We start from the raw sequence: 19,821 nt of genomic DNA on the forward strand, positions 1-19,821 counted from the left end.
AACCATCAGTTTAGGACATACTTCAGAGCCTGACCAAGAGCTGATCTTAATTCTGAGTCTGACTAGGCAGTCGGGGGGAAGGTTACCCCTGCTGTTTTGGTTGCTATGCAGGGCTTAGGGCAGTCACGAAGCAACTCAGCTCCCCCCAGGGCCTCCCGCTCCAGGCTCCTACCCCCAGGAGGCTGAACACATACAGTTTTCACCTTCACTTGTTCTTGAAGGCTGGCCGTTTGAAGCCCTTTCTCTGGGAACTGGCTTTGAACTCTGCCTCCCTTCCTCACAGACTTGCCTTGACTTCTGGGGGAGGGGGCGGAATGGGGCACATCTGTTGACCTCAGGTCACTCGGGCCTTTCCAGAGTTTGATTTATTGTGTCATTCTGTACCAGAGAATTTTCATTGACAGCTCTCTTTACAACAAACAAGCGAGGATGTGTTCTCCTAATTTTACAAATGAGGAAACCTTGGGGTTTGTTACTTATCCCAAGTCACACATGTGGAACTAGAGTTCAATCCAGTTCTGGCTGGTTCCTGACCCCAGACTCTTTCCACCAAACCAGCAGATCTCAACAGCCACAGAGGTTATATATGTCCCGGGCCTGGGATTAGCATAATATGCAGGCAAATCTCTAAGTATACTAGGTATTGTATGTACATGGAAAAATGAATGTGACTTGCATATACCCGGAATGTTTCCTACAGTGCACTGATGCTATTGTAGCTAATAAAATGGTTTCATTTAAAAGCATGACTGTTACTTAATAGCCTAAATCAGTCTCCTTTCTCAATCAAGAGATATGGAAAGTACAACTCTTATATGAGCACTTGCAAATTTTTTTAAAGATTTTATTTATTTGGGGCACCTGGGTGGCTCAGTGGGTTAAGCCTCTGCCTTCGGCTCGGGTTGTGATCTCAGCGTCCTGGGATTGAGCCCCTCATCGGGCTCTCTGCTCGGCAGGGAGCCTGCTTCCCCCTCTCTCTCTGCCTGCTGCTCTGCCTACTTGTGATCTCTGTCAAATAAATAAAATATTTTTTTAAAAGATTTTATTTATTTATCTGAGAGAGAGACACACACACACACAGTGAGCAGGGGGAGTGGGAGAAGGAGAAGCAGGCTTCCTGTGGATCAAGGAGCCCAATGCAGGGCTCAATTCCAGGACCCTGGGCTCATGACCTGAGCCGAAAGCAGACGCTTAATGAGTGAGCCACTTAGGTGCTCCAGCACTTGCAATTTTTTTTTTTTTTTAATTTTAAATGGGATCCTAATGCTGGAAAGATCTGGATGCCCACTCTGTGAAGAGTGCAGTGGTACAGCTCATGTTCCCTGGGTCTGCCAAGGCCAACCTCTTTCCACAGGGTTCCATATTCTCAAAGAGTGGTCTCTAAAATGAGAGACTATAAAACAGTCCATTGGGGTAAAGGAAGAATATGTCTGAAATTCTATTTATATTTATTTTTACCCTTACCATTAAAAATATCCATGTATGGGGGCTCTTGGGTGGCTCAGTCTGTTGAGCGTCCAACTCTTGATTTCAGCTCAGGTCATGATCTCAGGGTGGTGAGATCGAGCCCCATGTCAGACTCAGCACTCAGTGCTGAGTCTGCTTGAGATTCTCCCTTTCTCCTTCTCCCTCTGCTCTACTCTGTACTCAAGCGTTTGCTCTCTCTCTCTCTCAAAAATTTTTTAAAAAAATCTATGTATATTTATGTTTCACAAGGTATATACAGATGTTTGTAATTATAAGTAAGTACATACTGCATGACTTAAAAGTTAAGAACACAGACCCTGGGAACAGACTGCCTGGGTTAAAATCTTGGGTTTGCCTATGTATGTCCTTGGAAAAGAATCCTTTCTCTGCTTCAGTTTCCTCATCTATGAGACGGAGATAATAATACCTACTACAGAGAGTTGTTGTGAAAATTAAGTGAGTTGACACATGAAGAATATTTAGAACAGTGTCCTGCAGTAGTAAGTGTTGCGGAATTTTTTTTAAATTGAACGAATTTGAATTTGAATATGGATTGAATTGAATTTAAATATGGAATTTTAAAAAACAGTAATAAAATAAAACAAAAATTTGAAAAACATGCAATGATTTTTTTCACATCTATTAAAGCATATTAAGGGTGTACTCTCGCAACCAACCAAGAAAGGTGTGATCTCAAAAGTTTGGCATTTATGGTTCTAACAATTCAACTAACTATTGTAGAGGCAAAGAAGCAAATGAGTCTGGGGGAGCAGATCAAGATGCCTCTCCAAGCTGCCCCCTCCTGCTTAAGCCAGATTCTGGCTTTGGGATCTGGGGTAGACCTGCCAAATTGCCTAACAGACCAGGAGTGAAAAGAGGGTGTTCATATGCTGGGATTATTTCTCTTTGTGTTGTTCGCCTGCCAGGGAATGGGAGACAGGCTGCTACACAGAGCTTTCCTCTGATAACTGGGGGTGAAGAGACCAAACAACAAAGCTCCACTTACAGCAGCTTCCCACTCCCTCCAAGGAAGAAGAAAGGGGTCCGTGTGCTGGGGCCATGGCCCCCCCGCAGCCTGGCTGGACAGCTGCTGATCCCTGGCCCCGAGATCCCACTTGTCTCACCCCAAGGCTGAGATACCAGGAAGTGGGAACATCAGCTGCAGAGAAAAGACATACATTGAGTTTTGCTTATGCTGTCTACTTTTCTTTCCTCTTTTGCTCTTTCCAGTGACGATTTCACAGTCCGTATCCTCCCGCAGCCTCAATGCCCTTAAGCCCGGAGGTCTACTGGTCTGGCTCTCCTGAGTCCCCAGAATGCTGTCATCCAGATTCTCTGCTTCCTGAAGGAAAGTCCCTGGAGACCTTTGCGAAGTCCCAACCCCCACTCCACGCTCCTCCTCTCCTTCCTTGGGTCTGCTACGCAGAGAGATTCATAACTTATGCAAATACATGTAGATGAGTAGGCAAATGATTATGTAAATGATGCCTTTCCTTTCCTCCATCCCCGTTCTGGTAACAGTAGGAGAAAGGAACAATAGCGATTAAATCCTGACATTCGAGACAAACATGGATAAACCTTGAGGGCATAATGCTAAGTGAAATAAGTCAGACACAGAAAGACAAATACTGTATAAATATAAATACTGTATAAATACTGTATTCCACTTACATGTGGAATCTTAAAAAACCAAACTCACAGAAGCAGAGCATAGATTGGCGGTTGCCAGGGGCTGGAGGGAGAAGGTGATCAAAGGGTACAAACTTCCAGTTATAAGATAAATAGATTCTGGGATCTAATGTATAGCAAGGTGACTCTAGTTAACAATAATGTACTATACACTTGAAAGTTGCTAAGAGAATTTATCTTAAATGTTCTCACCACACACACATACAAAAGGTAATTATAGGAAGTGATGGATATTAACTAACATTATTATGGCAATCATTTTTCATAGAGCATCGAATTGTACACCTTACACTTATGTGATGTTGAAAATCACTTATATCACAAAAAATGATTAAAAGATGGGAAATAGAATCAATGTGTAAACAGTAAAGAAGCTGGAATTTTCATCTAGAAAATAAAATGTAATGCTTTTTCACAGCAAACATTTATTCCCACAGAGGATAAAGTAAAGGAAGTCTTTGATCCTTAAATTTCCATAAAAGCCTCAAATCCATAGCAAATTGTAAAATCTGACTACCTAGCTCATCGCGTTTTCCCACTGAAAATGGTCTCTAAGGAAGTGGTCAAGGGGACTAATTGCTGTATTTTACCAGTAACTCATACTATTACATTTGTGTATTACACACGGAAAAAATCCTGAATTTTCTGCCTAATAGACAAAATATCTTCATAGAACCATAAATCCACCTGTTCAATTTCTATTTTAAAAACTCTTGCCCTTATTTTAAACAATTAATGAAGCTGGCTTTTCATGAACCACAAGAATAAGTAACTGGGTTTTAAGTTGAAATAGTATATAATGGGGCGCCTGGGTGGCTCAGTGGGTTAAGCCGCTGCCTTCGGCTCAGGTCATGATCCCAGGTCCTGGGTTCGAGGCCCACATCGGGCTTTCTGCTCAGCGGGGAGCCTGCTTCCTCCTCTCTCTCTGCCTGCCTCTCTGCCTGCTTGTGATTTCTCTCTGTCAAGTAAATGGATAAAATCTTTAAAAAAAAAAAAAAAAAGAAATAGTATATAATGCTCACTCTTGCAGATTGAATGACATCTGCAATTCAGGAGGCCTGCTGAAGCTTCCGGGAAAAGTTATTGGAAGCCAAGCACATGACGACTGCAGAATATCGAATAATTTCAAATGTTGTTGCAGTTGAAATCCTATCTCTGATTTCCACCTACTCAGACTGTCTATTATTGATGAAACTGACCCACATCACATCCACATACCAGCTCTAGACGCCCACAGAATGTTTTGTCTAAAGTTATAAAAACAAATGTTATTAAAGAACCATCCTTAAACATATGAATTATATTCCATTGCTTAGTTAAAAGTGAACCCCTAAGTTCGGAATTTTCTAGAAAACTTCTTAGTAGCACCATCTAGTGGGGAGTGCAGCAAAAAAAAACAAAAAACAAAAAACAAAAAACAAAAAACCCAGTCTGAATACCTACTTCTTGGAACGATTTATTTAAATTTTACTTAATAAGGTTTGTTCCATCTTCTGACATAGAGTCTCAATGATGAGATGAGTCTTCAGGACCACTTGGATAATTGAAAATATAGTGATATAGCACAACATAGATTTTCTTCAATAGTTCGAATTTCAAATTTCCATATATTCTAATATCAAATATTCTAGAATTTTAGATTTCTTTTTAGGTAATGTTATTTTCTTAAGTAAAGAGGATTTGTTAATTATACCATAAAATGTAATTTGATTTTTAGCCTTTTGTAAGCATTTTTTAATTTAAGTCACAAATTAGGAAAAATTTTATTGAATCATGTGTTCTAAAGTTGTGGGGGGGGGCACCTGGGTGGCTCAGTCAATTGAGCACCTGACTCTTGGTTTAGGCTTAGGTCATGATCTCGAGGATCATGGGATCAAGCCCAGAGCCCTGACGTAGGCTCTGTGCTCAGTGTGGAGCCTGCTTTGTCCTTCTCCCTCTCCCCCGCCCCTGGCCCCCACTGTGCATGTTCCCTCTCTCTCTCTCTCTCTCTCCAAAATAAATAAATAAAATCTTTAAAAAAATAAAAATAAAGTTAGGGGTAGGTAGACAAGACAAAATTCAGGTTACCCATGGAAATTTGGTTCTTACACCACTTTATGTTAAGGTGTGCTAGATATTATTTATTTATTTAATTTTTTAAAAAGATCTTATTTATTTTTTTGACAGAGAGAGACACAGTGAGAGAGCGAATACAAGCAGGGGGAGTGGGAGAGGGGGAACAGGCCTCCCATGGAGCCTCATGTGGGGCTCAATCCCAGGACCCTGGGATCATGATCTGAGCTGAAGCCAGATGACTGAGCCACTCAGGGGCCCCCTAGATAATTTTTAAACAAACAGTTAATGAGCAGTCTTTGTATCCCAAACACCTGCTTTCTGGGAGCTTGCATTTGGAGAGGGAGCAGAGAAAATAAGCAAAGAAACAAAGAAATATATGATATGTCAGTTAATAATTGAACTATGGAGAGAATGCAGTGTCAAAGAGATAGGAAGCATTGGGGAAAGGAATTATTGCTATTGTATGTGCAGTAGGCAGAGATAGTTCTAATAAGGTGACATTGAAACAGAAAAAAAAAGAGAGAGAGAGAGAGAAAGAGAGAGAGCAACCTATGCAAATAGCTGAGGGAAGTGAGTTTCAGGTTGCCAGAACAGGAAGTGGAAAGGCCCTGGGGTGGGAGCTTGCTTGACATATGCTGAGAACACCAAGGAAGCCAGGTTGGTTGAAACAGAATGATTCAAGCAGAGAAATAGGAGAGAGGACAGAGAAGTTATGGGGCTTTGTGGCATTGCAGAGAATCTCATTTTTATTCCAAATGAGATGGGAAACCACTGGAGGATTTTGAGCAGAAGAGTGGCTCTGGCAGAGGTGAGAGTTCAGCCAGAGCAACTGGCTGTTGTATCCATAAGACCACAGCAAAACAAGGGCTGAAGCAGGGTCCTGTTAGGATGCTGTTGCCCCAGGTGAGAGATAACTATAGCTTGGCTCCAGGTGACAGCCCAGGAAGCAGTGATAAGTACTTGTATTCTGAGTATACTTGCAGGTAAAGCCACCAAGATTTGCTGATAGATTAGATACGGAGAGTGAGAGAGGAGAGTCAGAGAAGATCCTAAGGTTTATGATCTGAGTAAATAGCCAGAAGGGACTAACTGAAAATGGGAAAGAAAAGCCTATATGTGGGGGAGGGGATTGACAGGTATTAAGAGCTCAATTTTAAACATATTAAGTTTTAGACATCCATTAGATATCCAAATGTAAATTTCAAGTAGACAAGACAAACAGGAGAGAGGTCCATGCTAAAGGTGTGAATTTAGGAGTTTTCAGTGCATAGATGATATTTAAAGTTGTGCACCTGAGATCACCAAGTGAGTAGGTGTACACAAACAAAAGAAGAGGTTTAAAGACTGAGCCTCAAGGCCTGCCAACATTTGGAGGTGATGGAGATGAAGAACCAGCAGTGGAAACCAAGCAGGAGGCTAGTGAGGTGGGGGAAATAAAAAGAGTGGTGATATCATGGAATTGGGTGAAGCAAGCTTTGGAAGGAAGAGGGAATGAAAGATGAATCAAGTAGGATGAGAACCAGGATTGACCATTGGATTCAGCAGAAAAGAATTGGTGACCTTGACAAAGGCAGTATTGGTAGAGTGGTGGGGATACAAGCCTGATTGGAGTAGACTGAAGAGAGCATGAGAGGCAAACAATGGGAAACCAAGAGAATCATCAGAAATAGAAGTTTTGCTATGAATGAAAGAAAGTGTTGGTAGCTAGAAGGGGAGATAGGATCAAGATTTTTTAAGACAGGAGGAAGTTTTTTTTTTTTTTAATATGTATTTGTAATGGAACAAATTACAGCTTGTTTATAGGCTGATTGGAAAGAAGCCACAGAGAAAGGGAAGTCAGAGCAGAAGAAAGAAGAAAGGACTGCTGGGAGAACGGATCTGAGTAGGTGAAAGGGGAGGGGATCTAGGGTCAAGTGAAGGAGTTGGGTTTTGACAGATGACTCATTCACAGAAATAGGAGGGAAGACAGGATATATGAGCACAGATTCAGGGAGGTGGGTAGATGTGTTGATGGCTGCCTGTGGAAGCTCTCTTCTGATTGCTTTTATTTTCTCTGTGAAGGGAGCCCACATTAGCTGAGAAGGAGAATGGAGAAGGAAGTGATGGAAAGCAGAAGAATAGAAGGTATAGTCAGCCAGAAGGAGAATGGGGAGATGGATGCCTGAGGAAATGTAATAGGATAACTTCCTTGAGGTTAGTGGCATTAATTTTTTAGTGACCACCTCCTTCTCTGAATTCCAATACTAATACTCTACATTATTCATTTCCCTATGATACGTGTTCCATTCTATTATCGTTTATCTGATTTTGAGAGTCCTCTCTCTTTTTTTTTTTCTCTTCATTATTCCTCACCTGTTTCACACAGGGGTCTGAGACAACTTATATGCAGTAGAGAAATGTTTCAAACTACATAACTGAGGGAGGAGATAAATGTTTGGTCCAGCACTGCAGCCGCTGTTTGGGGAGATCTACTTCTCTAATACAGTGCTATCCAGTCTGCAGACTTAATGTACCAAAACCCACATCCTTCCACCTGGACTGTACTACTGGTAAAGGTGGTATTTGGTGCCCATAGTTACTTCTGATTTATTCCTCAATTTATTCTGAAGCTGGCTGGTGAAGCCGTTCACTTAGAGACCCCCTTCGAAGACCCTAAGAATTTAGGTCAAGAAGACAAAGGAATATTCAGAGAACATTTTGAGACTAGAGGAGATTCCACTGATGCAAATTGTGAATTGAATCCCTTGAGGACTCAGGGGAAGGGTTTGCAAGGCTGAAGGAGACAAGGCATCGGGTCAGGAGATGTACAGAGCTGTATGAGGGTGAGAATTCAGGGATGAGGTGAGAGATGGCTGGGAGTGTGGGCTTTTGGCAGTGAATGATCCAAAGAGGGATAAGGTGCAATGAGAGCAATGTGAAAGCATGGCAGAGCTGTGTATTGGATACTGTGGTGCATTGCCCAGGTCTTGCCTTTCTGTCCCTTCAATTATTCCCTCAGCTCCCGGGAGTGCTGGCTGCCAGTAGAGGCCAGGGACCTGAGTTTCTCCAAGGATATTGACCTTAGATGAAGTTAGATGCATTATTCAAAGCCATGCCTCACTGGGGTCAACTTACATTAGAAAGCAAGGCAGGCATACAAAGCCTAACCCTTTGCCTCAATTCAGGGAGCCTGAGGAAGCTTTGCTGCACCTGCCTTGCAGTTCAACTCCTCCTTCCATTCAGTCTGCATGGGAATCTCTACTCCAGAGTCTCTTTCCTGGGGATCGTGGCCTATGACAGTTGCTAACAGAACTGGTCCTAGGAAGCAAACTCTAAAATGGGACTTTGGAGCTGCCTTATAAACCAGGCAACTGGCAATGAAAACATCATCACTGGTGGAAAGTGGAATATTGAAAGCTTCTAGCATGCTGTAACTGTGAAAAAGTTAAAACTTTCATCAGTGGAGGGCTCCATGCTGGCATTGAACCTACCTAAAAGAAAGAACAAACAAACAAACAAACAAAACCCACCAACTTTCATCAGTGGAGAAGTTGAAGTGGAAATCCCATAGAAGGTAATGAGGGCTGTATCTCAGGCATTTGAGAGGTTTATAGGAAGTTGTAATTACATGGAGTCAGATGGCTGTTACTGGGGGCTACCACTGCACTAGAGACACACAATAAGAGGTGTGAAGGTCATTAGTTACCAATGGAAGATGAACAGCAAATGTCAGAGGCCTCCCCTGGTAGCATGTGGGAGACTCATCTCACATCCATATAGGGCAGAAACACAGAGGATCAAGCCCAGGACTAAATTATAAGGGAAATGGAGTTCCACAGAGGGTTGCTTTCTTGTGGCAATTCTCCTTTGCCAAAGTTAGGGCTGTGATTGGGAAGAAGTGTAACCCTGTGACTTGGAACGGGGACATCCGGGTCAATGAAATTGAAACTATCAAATTCCATGGAAGAGGCTTGTCTGTCCTTGCTAAAGACCTGTGACTTCTCCTCCCTACCCCTACTTGCTCTAAGATAAGTCAGAGGCTTCTGTTCTGCAAGACACATGCCTAGCTCAGGAAATACCTTCCCTCCTGGCCAACAGAACAATGATTATAGTTGAGTCACAAAATAACCCATTTAGGGCAGTACTGAGACTAAGGAAGGAAAGGTCTTATATCTCCCAAGGAGTTACAGGACTAGCCAACAGGTATCACTAGAAACCAGGAGAGTGCATTTCGGAGTGAGCCCTGAGTGTGCTGGATCAAAGTGGGGGGCAGACATGAACTATGGTAGTGAGAACTTATTGAATGGAAGCACTCTCCGTGATAGAGAATTTAGTGCCCAGGTAAAGACTCTGGGACACACTACTAATACACTGCTAAGCTGGCTCTTGGAGGCTTGGAGAAAATGATGGCATAATCAGTGAAGTAGATAGAACTGCCATGGCCAATGGTGGAAGAAGGAATCAAAAGACTCAAGAGAAGTAACTCGAGGTGAGAATATATATGGGCAATGGCAAATTGCCAAATAGTTAGGTGGTTGGTTGGGTCCTAGAAGGAGACATATAGGAAGACAGGGGACGGCAAAAACTGGGCAATTGAGGAACAGACCTATGGGATCGGGCACAAAGTGTGAAGAGCTGTGCATCACATGTTAATGTCATCCAGAAAACCTCTACCATAGAAGACGAATTAAGCAAACAAGTAGGCGGAGTGGCTGGGCTGGCTGACATCAATGAGCCAGTGTCCTTGACCGCCTTGGCCAGGCACATATAGCCTATAAACAGAGTGGGCTGTAAGGATGGAAGTTATGCCTGAGCCCAACAAAACAGCCTCCCACTCACCAAGGCTAACCTAGCTGCTGAATGTATGGCTAGCCCCAGGCACTGTCCTATCCTGAGACAACCAGCCCCTCATGGTAAGCCAATTACATTGGAAACTCTTCAATCAGCAGATCAGCGATTCATTGTGCCTGGAATTGACATATAGTCCATGTGTGGATTTTCCTTTCCAGACTGCAGGACTGCATTTCCAAGGACTTAGAAAGTATCTGATCCAGTGACACGAGAGCCCACAGAATATTGCATCAGACCAAAGGACACACTTTACAACAAAGGTGGTGTAGAACTGAGCATATGAGCATGGATTCCCTACCTCATTTGTATACGACACCACCCAGAAGCTATTGGCCTTCCTAATGGAATAACAGAGTATCTCTTTGAAGTTAGCCATGGGGTGCCAGTTTGGAGAGGACATCCTGTGAGAATTGGGTATAATCATCCGGGATGCACTTCACACCCTTAATCAATAACCATTATGTGGTGCTATGTTTCTAATAGGTAGAATTCAAGGTTATAGGGACCAAAGAGCAGAAGTAGAAGTGGCCCCATTTACCATTACTGCCAGTGACCCACTTGGAGAATCTTGCATCTAATATCAGCAACTAAAGCTCTGAGATCTAGAAGTCTGTTCTTAGAAGGGAAGCACTTCCACCAGGGACTCAGTAAGAGCCTTTGCACAACGCACATGCCTCTCAGTCACTTCTGGCTCTTTGTGCCAAGGAAAGGAGTCGCCATTCTGGCACGGGTAATTGTCCCCAGTCACAGGACCAGAAGGACTACGGATAAAACATCATCAAGGCTAAATAGAAAATTTGACACACATAATTTAATTAACAAGCTTGATCTTATGAGAGAATCCCATATTTGTCAGAGAATGCACATTCTTTTCTAGCACATCCAGAATATTCATAAAAATTAATGACTTGTGAGAGCAGAAGAAATCTATTAGACCAATACCAAAGAGCTGATAGAGAGTATATGAACCCAAACATTTCTGATCATGCAGGTTCACTGACATAGTTTGGGTTCCCTGGGAAGCAGACTCTAAGATAGAGATTAGGGAGTGCTCTTGGGATTAACACCTGTGAAGCAGAGAGGAGGAATGAGCAGAGGGAGAGTTTGCATTTCAGTGCAGTAGCGGTGAAGACCCTAGGCCAATATCACTGGGAGCTCTAGAGCTGGCAGCACTTTGGAGCTGAGGCAAGAGGACCAGCATTTACACTCCTGCACTGAGCAGTCATTGGATACAAGCTCCCTTTGGAACAAGATGTTACCTTGAGCAAGGCAATCCCCAAAGGCCATTTTCTGGCAGCACTGCCAGCAGCTAGGAAAATAAATCTCTCATTCCTAAAGGAGGGTCTGGGTAAAGGATCATATAAATTTTAGTATACATCTCTATTATGTAGGATGTTTATAAATTGTATAGTTCACTATTATACTGATATATATGCACATTAGAAAACAATAAAATAGATATTTATAAGTGAGGACACCTGGGTGGCTCAGTTGGTTAGGCGTCCGGTTCTTGATTTCAGCTCAGGTGTTGACCTCAAACCCTATATTGGGCTCCACACTAGGTGTGGGCCTACTGAAAAAAAAAAAAAAAAAAAGAAATTTATAAATGATGAGATAATGATGAAATAAATCATGTTAAAACACTTCATCTTATTATTAACTAATATCATAAGACACAATACACACTTAGGGCAAGCTTCATCATGAATGGTAGATTATATATTAACATTCCTAATAGTCGTCTTGATAATTTCAAAGCTTTTCGGTCAAATTCTTGCCGAATCTGACTAAATAATTCTATCTTGTGAGGTGCCTGACAAAAAACTGATATCAGACCTACCAGCTCTGCAGTTTTCTTGTTGTTTACCTTTGTATTATTTGCATTATTTTTAATTATGCTTTCTTTCAAGGAATCTTTTGTGAAGGTTAATTTAGTTAGATTTAATAATTAAATCCAAATATCCACTTATCCAGCATACATAATCTGCAGTATTTCTCAACATGCTGACAGCATGGGTGCCTGCGTGGCTCAGTCAGTTGGGCATCTTGTCTTAGGCTTGGGTCATGATCCCAGGGTCCTGCGTCAGGCTCCTTGCTTGGTGGGGAGCCTGCTTCTCCCTCTGCCTGCCTCTCCCCCTGTTTGTGCTCTGTCAAATAAATGAACAAAATCTAAAAAAAAAAAAAAAATACTGACAACAAATGAAAGAGGGAGGAAGCCACTGTCCCCCTCTCTGTATGTTGGAACTTGCCCTCTCCCCCACAGGATGACTTCATTCCTGACGTATGACTGTCTGAGATGCAGCCTGGTGAGGCCAACAGTGTCCATATATATGTGAAAGATTAACAAAGATTAATTTCTTATTTTTTAGACAAAGATAAGTAGCAGTCATTTCTAATATTTTATGCCTGAACCTCTATGAGTCATCTTTTACACTTACTTCCTCGGGTAAGCGTGCCCCATTTTGGAGATCTCTGATCTACTGAGCAGAAAGTCCATACACTTCCGATTTATCATCACCCTTTTGGTCAGTGCTGAGAGATACTGTTTGTTTAATTCAAGATATTGCTTCTTGAATTATTCTTTTCCTTTGTGCCATTGTTGACCACCTTTCCTTCCCATAATGCACACGTTCTTTGGGTGTTTTTGTCCCTCATTAAGTAGGAGTCCATCTGAGATTCAAATAAGCCTGTGAGACTATTTCCTACTAAATGTTGATCTAAAGCCCTATTCTCAGGTTTTTATCGGACCTCTCCATGAACTGCCTACAACAATTCTATGAGAAACAGAACATAAAAATTTATGAGCAATTCAATATCAAGTTAAAAAATCACATCACACTGGCGATTTTTTTTTTCTTGAAATAAGAAATCCTGTTTAATGAGACTGGATTCTTGAGCCTGCCTTTGCATCAGAATTACCCCTGGCACTGAGAAAAACAAAAACAAACCAAAACAAAACCCCACTGACTCATGGGCCCTACCTGTGATAATTAAAGACCTACAGTAACACTGGCTTACTTACACATGATAGGAATTGATTTCTCTCTCACATAAATGACTCTTGGAAGGCAGAGTAGCAACTCTGCCCGAGGAGGGCTTTGGGGACCAGGCTCTTTACAGCCCTCTATTCTGCTATCCCTAAGCCATGACCTTTGTCCTCGCGGCCCAGGATAGTGGTTAGACTCCAGCTGTCACAGCTGTTCCAGGCAGCAAAATGGAGGAAGGGACAAAAAAGAAACCGGCAGAGGAAGCACATCAGGTGACTTCTAAGGGAGGGTCCCCAAAGCTGCCATGGGATGCTCCTCTGCACCTCCCATTGTCTAGATCTCAGTCCCATGTTCACAACTGGATGCAAAAGAAGCTGACAAATGTATTGTGTATTGTGAGCAGCCCCATGCTCAGCTGAAAAATTGAGAAGTGCATTACTCCCGAAGAAGGAAAACACTGGGGGACAGCCAACAGTCTCTGCCAAAACACGCAAATGAACAACTGTCTAGGCCTTGGCAGACTTTGGGAATCCAAGGGCAATTGTGGTTTGGTTGGAGAAGGTTTTGCCCTAGCCACCCTAAGGATTTCACATTATGGCCAGAATTAGCAACTGCCTCCTCTTAGAGGAGGTGGGATAACCGTGACTACGGCAGAAGAGCTAGATTGTGCCAGCTCAACTCGCCTTATCAGACGCATTCAGGCTCTCATTCTGCTCAGCTCTTTAAGTTTGGTGAAAGAGAATAAATAAATATTACAATTGACATGCCCTGGAACACTGTAGACAAGAATGAAAAAGTCCTGTTCATCTCTTATGTTCCTCTTTGTCAGAATGCTAGACCAAAAAAAAAAAAAAAAAAAAAAAAGAAAGAAAGAAAGTACAAAGACAGACAAGATGAAATCTTTGTAAAATTTTGGTCCCATCGGAGATACCAAACTAAAGCAAAACTTCCCCTTTACTTTCATCAACTAACTCTTGGTTAGAAAGATACTTATAGCAATAAACAGAGGAAGGAGTTTTTTATTTGAAAACAATACTGGGTGTTGCACAGCTTTAGGGGGTGCTGTTCTCATTATTTCTATGTGAATGGCCCACCTCTTGGAACACAGTATGAGTGGTGTCCTACTAGGAAGCAGTGCAACTTGTCTGTTAATCTCAAAATCATAAGCTCGCAAGATAAGCAGTTGGCATTGGTAGTCCCAAGAATAATCAAAGACTTTTCTGTTCTTGCAGAAAGCTGTTTTGGGTCCAGAGGACTTCTTTTCTATTAATCTCATCAATGGCTACCAAGAAGAGTCAGTCAATCTAGTCAGTCTACAGTGTTTCTGATTTCTAGGTGTCTATTTTAAAGACAAATGGAAGACTCTAGAAATATCAGGTTCCTAACTGCTGTGGAGTATGATTTGCATACATAATTCTGAGACATGATTAATCAGGGGAGTTAGGATCCCACACTTTATCTCTCTCACGCACACCTGTTCTTGCTGGAAGTGAGTAAGTAGATAGCAACCACAGCTGCACAGTGGCTTTACTGATTTAAGGAACACTGTTAGTCTCGCCTTTAAAGCTGGAGTATTACGGCAAAGCTTCAAGGGTGCTTCTAATACATAGTTCTCGTCAGAGTCAATTACCATTAAAACACATTTTTAAAATATCATTCACGGGGCGCCTGGGTGGCTCAGTGGGTTAAGCCGCTGCCTTCGGCTCAGGTCATGATCCCAGGTCCTGGGTTCGAGCCCCGCATCGGGCTTTCTGCTCAGCGGGGAGCCTGCTTCCTCCTCTCTGCCTGCCTCTCTGTTTACTTGTGATTTCTCTCTGTCAAATAAATAAATAAAATCTTTAAAAAATAAAAAAAATAAAATGTCATTCAGAAGCTTTTTTTTTTAAGATTTTATTTATTTACTTGACAGAGATCACAAGTAGGCAGAGAGGCAGGCAGAGAGAGAGAGAGAGAGGAGGAAGCAGGCCCCCGGCTGAGCAGAGAGCCCGATGCGGGGCTCGATCCCAGGACCCTGAGATCATGACCAGAGCGAAAGGCAGAGGCTTTAACCCACTGAGCCACCGAGGCGCCCCAGAAGCTGTTTTTAAAAAAAAAAATTAGAGTTATCAATAACAACAACAACAACAACAACAAAATAACCCTTCGAAGCAAGTACATTTTCAGGATGAAATAGAATATCCTGGACAGATTTCATCATGTTACCCACTCTTGTATGTAGGACCCAAGAAATTAAAATTAGTTTTGCCTCTTTGATATAAAATAAAAATAAATTAACTCCTATTTCTTCTTCCCATATTATATAATGTTAATCTTTAAAACCTTTATTGGGTCACAGACACTTTTGAAAATATGATGTAATATATGGGACCTCTTCTAAGCAATATACTCATATACATATACACAAACATCAGCATCAGATTTCAGGGATTTTTAAAAAAATTTTCTTAAGAATTGTGTTTATCTGAGAGAGAGACAGGGAGAATGAGAGAGAGAGAGAGAGAAAACATGAGTGGGGGGAGGGGCAGTGGGAGAAGCAGACTCCCCACTAAGTGGGAAGGCTGATGCTTCCGGGGCTCTATCCGGGGACTCCAGGATCACGACCTGAGCCAAAGGCAGATGCCTAACTGACTGAGCCACCCAGGTGCCCCAGATTTCAGGGATTTTTGACTCACGAATTCTATTCATAGACACTCTAGTTTCAAAGGCCCAATCTAGAGGGTAGTGGAGGGCGAAAATGAGTTTTAAGAACTCAAAATCCACTCAGGGTCTAAAGAAGAAACGGTGTGTGTTGTTGTGTGTGTGTGTGTGCACATGCATACACAGGCCAGTCCCTTAACACTCATTTGAAGGTATGTTATTTTGCAGACAAAGTTTACCACTTCCTGAATTTTTTTTTTATTTTCTTTCATTTCAAGGACCAATTTATATAAAATCCAGCAATACACAATTTAAAAATGATTATAAATTAAATTCAAGGCACACTCCAGAGGTTTTTTTTTTGTTTTTGATAATGGAGAACTTATGCTATATTCATTCAAATTTCCTCTATCAGAACTTTTGATAATTTTGCTTGGATTCACAGGAGAAAATAGTTCATTTACAACACACTGAAGGATAAGCTGAGCCCGTTTGTTTACTTATTTATTAACAATTTTGAGTTATAATTCACATACCATACAATTTACCCATTTAAAATTATAGAACTCAATAGTTTTTAGTAGATTCACAGAGTTATGTAACCATCACCGCAATAATTTCAGAACATTTTCATCAAACCAGAAAGAAACCAGTCCTCATTAGAGCCCTCCCCATTACCTAGCTCCTATTGATTCCAGCCCTAGGCATCCTCTGATCTGCTTTTTGTCTCTATAGATTTGCCTATTTTATTTCCCATAAATTTCCATACAATGTATGGCCTTTTCTGATTGGCTTCTTTCAGTTAGCATAAAATTTTGAAGGTTCGCCATGTCATAATATATCTCTATACTTACTTTATTTCTTTCGATGACCAAATATTCTATTTCATGGCCATTCCACACTTTGTTCATCTGTTGTTAGAGCTTTAGCTTGTTCCCAATTTGGGGCTATTATGAATAATACTGCTATAAACATTTGTGGACCAGTTTTTGTGTGGACCAGCCCCTCAACTTTTAACCCCACAAAAAAGTAAAAAGAGAAGAACTCTTATAACAAAACTATTCAGAATCTGGTTTGCAGTAATTTCAGACTTTTCAAGATTCAACAATTTCCATACCCAGCATCACAAAGGCTCATCATGGCAGGGAGACTGGCATCATGACTCTATCATAGAATCAGAGGAAGTTAGACATGCTTTCTAAGGTAAGATCCCTTCTTACATGAAGTCAACAATGGCTACTTTCTGTTACTTCTCCATGCATAGAAAAGAATGACAGATTGTGGACATCCCCAGGTCCCCAGGAAGTTACAACAAACATTGCTGAGCCCCTTGCAAAGCAGCAAGCACGATTTTGCACAAATAACAGCACCGTGGACAGAAGTCATACACCGAGTATAGGCTGCCAAGCTACTCTGAGTTCCCTACTCTAGTATGAAGCACTCAACGCCCTCACTACTCCCACCCAGGTTCTGCCTACAACGTTAGCACTGTTAGGTCTTTGACACCTTGCCTCTCTTTCTGGTTACTCCCTCTGCCTCTCCATGGGTGATGTTCCCTACTCACTCACAGAGACCCTCCCTGCTGACTCGAGCCTGCCAACTATCTCCACTCCTTCTTTGAGACTAGGGGCTAAACTTCACCACAGCTTTCCCTGCTGAATTCATGTCCCCTCTGGATTCTGGGTTTGCCAAGTGCTGTGCAAAATGGTCAGGAGCTGCAGAGTGAAGGTTTGTTAAAGGGCCCGTAAGTTTTCCTATCAGTGCAGTGTATGTGAAGTGGAAAGGGGTCAAAATGAATTTATGACTTAGTGGCGTTTATTAGGAATTCATTCTGTCTTTTTTTTTTTTAAGATTTTATTTATTTTTTATTTGACAGACAGAGATCACAAGTAGGCAGAGCAGCAGGCAGAGAGAAAGAAGGAAGCAGGCTCCCTGCTGAGCAGAGAGCCCGAAGCAGGGCTTGATCCCAGGACCCTGGGATCATGAGCTGAGCCGAAGGCAGAGGCTTTAACCCACTGAGCCACCCAGGCACCCCAGGGATTCATTGTTGACATTTCCAACAATCTAAGCACTTGGAAACCTCAACTTAATACTGAGTTTCTCTCCTTAGCTATTATGGTATTGACACAAGTTTATTCACTGGGATCGAAATGATTTATCCAATAAAGATGGACTCAGAGGCATAGGAAGCACATTCCTAAAGATTTGATCCATTAGAATAATCAGACAGAAGACACAAAGAGAAGGTTCAGCTGCTTTGTATTTCAGAGCAATCTTACTTTGGATATTTTGATTTAATATCAATGAAATTCCATGAGCATTTCCTGATGCAAGCACATGAGTCATAACCTGGAAGGCTGAATCATAGTCTACTGCTAGGGGGTCCTGCTAAGCTCTGCCATTCTTTCAGAGGAGGGTTGCCCAGGTAAGCCAATTTTTTCAGATAGTCACAAGGCTCTAGTTGTGGAATATCAGGATTCTGCCTGTAATATTTCTGCAACTTCTCTAGCACTGTGGGCAACCCCACTGTGGAGGCGTAGAACATGGGCCCACCCTTGTGCCTTGGCCATCCGTACCCATGTAAATAGACAACATCGATGTGCTCTGGAGTGGCAGCCATCCCTTCTCCCAAGATACGGAATGCTTCATTGATGAGTGAATACAAACAGCGCTCGAGGATCTCATCCTGGCTAATGACACGTGGCTCGATGTGATAGGTTTGCCTGTACTGTGACAGGAATTCAGAGAGCCAGGGGTCAGGTTTGTGAATCCTACCCAGTGGCTTATCATATTGATACCAACCCTTTCCTATCTTCTGGCCAAATCGTCCTGATTCACAGAGCATATCAGGAATTGGGCAATATCTCTCGCTGCCTCGCTTTCGGGCAGGTGTTCCTGAAGGCAACATAGGTCCAGTAAGACCTTGCCCTTGTCGAGATTTCCACCCCACATCCAGTCCAGCAAGATCTGACACTCTAAAAGGTCCCATTTTGAAACCAAACTCTTCCAGCACCTGATCTATCTCCTCTGGCTTACCGCCCTCTTCCAATAAGAAATATGTCTGATTGTAATAAGGCTTCAACATTCGATTGCCAACAAATCCAAAACAGTTACCTACAACTACTCCAATTTTTTTAATCTTTTTTGATAAATTCATAACTGTGGCAATGGTAGTAGGGGAAGAGTACTTGCTGGGAATAATCTCTAACAACTTCATGATGTGAGCTGGTGAGAAGAAGTGAGTGCCAATGACCAAGTGAGGGCGATCAGTGGAAGAAGCAATCTCGTCAATGTTCAAGGCTGAAGTATTGGTGCACAGAAAAGCTTCTGGCTTGCACACAGCTGACAGTTCAGCAAAGACCTGCTTCTTCAAGTTAATTTCCTCAAATACTGCTTCGATGATTAAATCTACACCACCTAGCTCCTTCAGGGATGTGGTTAACCTGGGTTTTGGTCCTAACCAATGGTGGCTGCTGGGCTGCATTTTGGATGCTTCCTTTTCCAAGAGGGAGGTTATTATCTGATCAGCAGTCTCTAGCTGCTTCTTGTCCAATTCCACAGCAATCACAGGGATCCTGGCCTTCGCAAGAGCAGTGACAATGCCTCGGCCCATTGTTCCCAAGCCTGCAGATGAGAGTGAAGAGGAAAAAGAATGGTTCAGTGATATTGGGAACTGAAAAATTACTCGGTAAATGGGAGGCTTCTGTGGCAACAGGGCATTTAAAGAGATCGATGCGAGGAATACAAATGGACTGAATATTAGTTAAGATTAGGCTCTGTGTTAAATGCTCCAGAGGATGTGACATTGAGTAATATTCACGAGCGCACACACACACACACACACACACACACACAATATTAGGACTGATATTAGGACTGATATCAGCAAGGTTGTATAATATAAGATCTATATTTAAGAATCAATTGTATTCTGTATACTAGCAATGAATAATCAGAATATGAATTAAGAAAACAATTCTACTTATACTAGTATTAAAAAAATAAAGTACTTCAGAATATATTTAAGAAAGAATTGGAAGACTCGTAATGCTAAAACCCACAAATCATTGCTGAAATAAAGAAGACCTAATAAAGAGATATACATCCCCTGTTCTCATAGATCAGGAGACTTAATATTGTTAATATGGCAATACTA

General features: G+C 42.0%; 1 protein-coding gene across 3 annotated transcripts in view; it reads right to left on the reverse strand.

Annotated features, from left to right (window-relative positions):
- Positions 1-16,915: 16,915 nt before the first annotated feature.
- The window catches only part of EHHADH (enoyl-CoA hydratase and 3-hydroxyacyl CoA dehydrogenase), a 48,633-nt gene continuing 45,727 nt past the window's right edge, over positions 16,916-19,821 (reverse strand). For all 3 annotated transcript variants that reach the window (XM_047732039.1, XM_047732054.1, XM_047732046.1), the window contains one exon: positions 16,916-19,289. In XM_047732039.1, coding sequence (XP_047587995.1) covers positions 18,028-19,289 — 1,262 coding nt within the window. In that variant the 3' untranslated portion in view covers positions 16,916-18,027. The remainder of the gene's footprint in view (positions 19,290-19,821) is intronic.

This window comes from Lutra lutra, chromosome 1 (assembly GCF_902655055.1).
Source record: "Lutra lutra chromosome 1, mLutLut1.2, whole genome shotgun sequence".
NCBI lineage: Eukaryota > Metazoa > Chordata > Mammalia > Carnivora > Mustelidae > Lutra > Lutra lutra.